General features: G+C 49.0%; 1 protein-coding gene across 1 annotated transcript in view; it reads right to left on the bottom strand.

The window, feature by feature from the left end:
* Positions 1 to 534: 534 nt before the first annotated feature.
* Positions 535 to 3,125, bottom strand: part of LOC146599736 (bromodomain-containing protein 8-like) — a 4,756-nt gene continuing 2,165 nt past the window's right edge. Inside the window, exons 3-6 of the mRNA XM_085298104.1 lie at positions 2,963 to 3,108; positions 2,304 to 2,390; positions 1,801 to 1,869; positions 535 to 779 (exon numbers count right to left, since the gene is read on the bottom strand). Of these exons, the coding sequence (XP_085154230.1) occupies positions 545 to 779; positions 1,801 to 1,869; positions 2,304 to 2,390; positions 2,963 to 3,108 (537 nt within the window). The 3' untranslated portion in view covers positions 535 to 544. The remainder of the gene's footprint in view (positions 780 to 1,800; positions 1,870 to 2,303; positions 2,391 to 2,962; positions 3,109 to 3,125) is intronic.

Here is a 3,125-nt window from a genome sequence, read left to right as displayed (position 1 = left end):
TGTCAAACACAGGCTGGAACACGGTTTCTCTTCACAACATCTGCCTTTACTGGCAAACAGCCCCGGCCTCCCGGCACGGTAGAGGACGCGGATGCCACAGGCCTGTGACCAGTCCTCACCCGCCGGGGCGGAACAGGGACATTAAACACCAAGTCCACATCCAAACCTGAACACGGCAATGCCGAAACCGTATGGTGAAGGCACCTAAACAACAGGGCTCTTCTGCAGCACTGAAGCTTGCAGCAGTGAGGCATTTTGATAGGTGTGGGCCCAGACTGATCTGAGGTGGTAACAAAGATTATTTTTCCCCTCTTTACTCAATGCAGGGATGTGCTGCTTCTCCCAAGCCAAGGACGAAGGTTTCACTTCCAGTTCACCTTCTAGCAACTGCTTTGTTCTTTATCCCATCAACCTGTCAGGCACCATGAAGGGGTCACTAGGTCTGCCAAAGGCCAGGGCTGCTGTGCCACCAGCTGGTCTCAGCCAGGCACAGAGCTAGGGAGACAACGCTACTCCGAAAGAAATGGGCCTCAGACACGGTTTGTTACCTTCTCCCCCAGCCCAGCCTGTCCCCAGAGCACAGGAGGGCTTCACCCAGCATCTGCAGCTGCTCCAAGACCTCTTGCTGCATTTCCACAGCCATGCGGTGTACGTGGTGGGTTGAGCTGTTGTACATCACCGCGTTCTGGAACATGAGCATGAGGTCACGTTGGAACTGGGCACTGGTGTGAATGTGGCCTTTCGACAAGTTTCTCTTTATGCTGGTTAAATCCATGGGTCTGCAAAAGACAAGCCAGAGCCAGGCATTCTTCAAGTTCTGCATGAACTTACTTACTCTCTTTTCAGTGTGCAGCTATATTCAATCAATTTTATTGCTCATGACAGAGGGGGAGAGTGAGAAATGTTTGTCTTCTAAAGTCAGACAAAAATAAGTTTAGCCAATGTGACACTTGCCATCCAATCAACTTGGCAAGCCACTAGCAATTACTTGTGAAAGAAGTTTGATGTTGAGCTCCAGAGAAGGCAAGCCGAGCAATTCTAATAATTAGTTTTTGTGAAGCGAGCCCAGGCCTTAGTGGAGAAAGAAGATACTAAAATAGATATCTATTAAAACCCCCTAAAATCGAATGGTGCCACTAGCAAAAATAGCAGTGCTGGCAAGTGGAACATGATGGAGAATAAATATGATTTCTCCTATTTTGACAGAATAAGAAAATGAATGGCTGCAGAGAGGACAACTGTGACCAGAATAGAATATGATTCAGCTCTGAAAAATGCCCTTAATCTATCTGGGAAATATTCTTAAAGTCCACTTCTCCACTGAAAGTAAAACATCTGTACAGAAAGCAATGTGCAAGGAGAGGGTATTGACTGGGGCATCTTTTCCCAACCACTTGGGGTAAGAGAGGGTTGGGCTGCAGAGGYTAGTCCCCTGCTCAGCCAGGGTGTAGAGCTGCAATGACTGTGTCTGCAATAGTGAGGGGCTGAAAAGGATAGGAACAATCCATCTCAGTACCAGGGTCAGTGTGGACTTCCAGGTGATTCGGACCTGCAAGGGAGTTTTATTAAAATAAATCAGTGTGAGACACTGCTGACAGCCAAGCTCTGTAGAGCAGAAGGAAACGTCCCTACTGGTCTCCAAGGTCAGGGYAGGGCAGGACAGAAGAAAACACTACCATGTAGTGGGTATGGGACAGAGACTASARGCTGACCTTACTCAGTCTTTCCTGCTTCTAGTGKTGGRTACCAGAGAAAGCAGAGAAAATAGAAATCAGCTGGAGAAGACTTCCACAAACTCACCGCTTCACCACATCCTTGTATCCCGGGGCTTGTTTGTCTGACACTGCTTTCAGGAATGGGCCGCTGTATCTATAGAGCAAGCAAAATGAATGACCCCTGAACATCTCCAAGTGGAGGGCTGAAGACAATGTTGCAACAAGGACCTAYGCTTGCCTCTCGCTGCTTGCCATGAGCCTATTAGCAACACCCAGAACTTCAGCAGCTGGCAGAGCCAGGCATGGGAGGAGGCTGAACCTCTTGCTGAACYTGGCTGCAGCAGGAAGCAACGATGGGGCTCTTCAGTGCACAGCAGCTGCCACATTATGTGGAGGAAGTAAATACGCAGAGTCCCCTCTCCAGCCTTGCAGCACGCAGCTGACCTTGCTGCAGAGACAGCCAGGGAGAGACAGCCCAGSCTGCAATGGCTGTCCTGAAGGGAAGGACAGGGCCTGGTGACAAGGGAGCTAGAACTCAGGACAGCACGTACAGGAGCCAGGCCAACCCAAAACCTTGCCCCCACACACCTGTGACTGGCTATCATCTTCCAGATGGACAGGAGAGTCCTCTTGAAGAGCAAACGTTGCAGGGGGTTCTCCCAGCTCAGCTGCACACTGCAGAGGGAATATACTGTCAGATCATCCTGTTCGAGACAAATGAGGGGACAGTTCCTCTGCTAATGCCCAAMACATCCACTTGGATAAAGCTCACAGATCCTTTTGTGTAGTTACTCAAAGCATCGCAAAGCAAGATGGTGGAAGCATGCTGCATCTGAATTCAGGACTTACTACTCAAGACACAGAAAGATGCAGGCCAATAGGTAGAAAYAATAGCTAAGCTGAACAGCTATAAAGAGCAGGATCAAGTTGTTGAGTTTTTCGTTTGGTTTCTCATCCCAAGAATCCACTTTTTTTTCCCCCTCTTTAAAAGGCAGTCCAGATAATCACACAAGTGGCAGAGCCTACACATGACATGCATATATCTGCCTAAAGGGGACTGCCTAAAGTCTCTCTCACCCCAAAACACTGGTAATCCTATACAGATAGCAATTACCTCCTTCCCTTCTCTTCTCCTTGGATATCTCACCTTCCTTAAGGTGACCTAGGTCACAAGCTTACTCTCACACAAGACTAAGAAAACAGCTCTGTTATGCTGCCCCTGCAAGAGGGCAAACTGAACTACTTACAGCTGTGTGGAGGCAGGACTCACAGACCCCAAGGGGGAGGATGCAGATGTGCTATCTCTATCATCTTGATGTAAGGGCTGATTAATCTTCTCTTCAGGATACAGCTCACCTGCAGCTTCTTCCCCAGGTGCTTCTTGGGCCTTGTCCTGAAGGGGGGGGGGAG

The sequence above is a fragment of the Rhea americana genome, unplaced genomic scaffold (genome assembly GCF_003343005.1).
Source record: "Rhea americana isolate MKP2758 unplaced genomic scaffold, rheAme1 scaffold_135, whole genome shotgun sequence".
In the NCBI taxonomy this organism is placed as follows: domain Eukaryota; kingdom Metazoa; phylum Chordata; class Aves; order Rheiformes; family Rheidae; genus Rhea; species Rhea americana.
The sequence above is the reverse complement of the archived record's forward strand: the minus strand, read 5'-3'. Positions and strand labels throughout refer to the sequence as shown.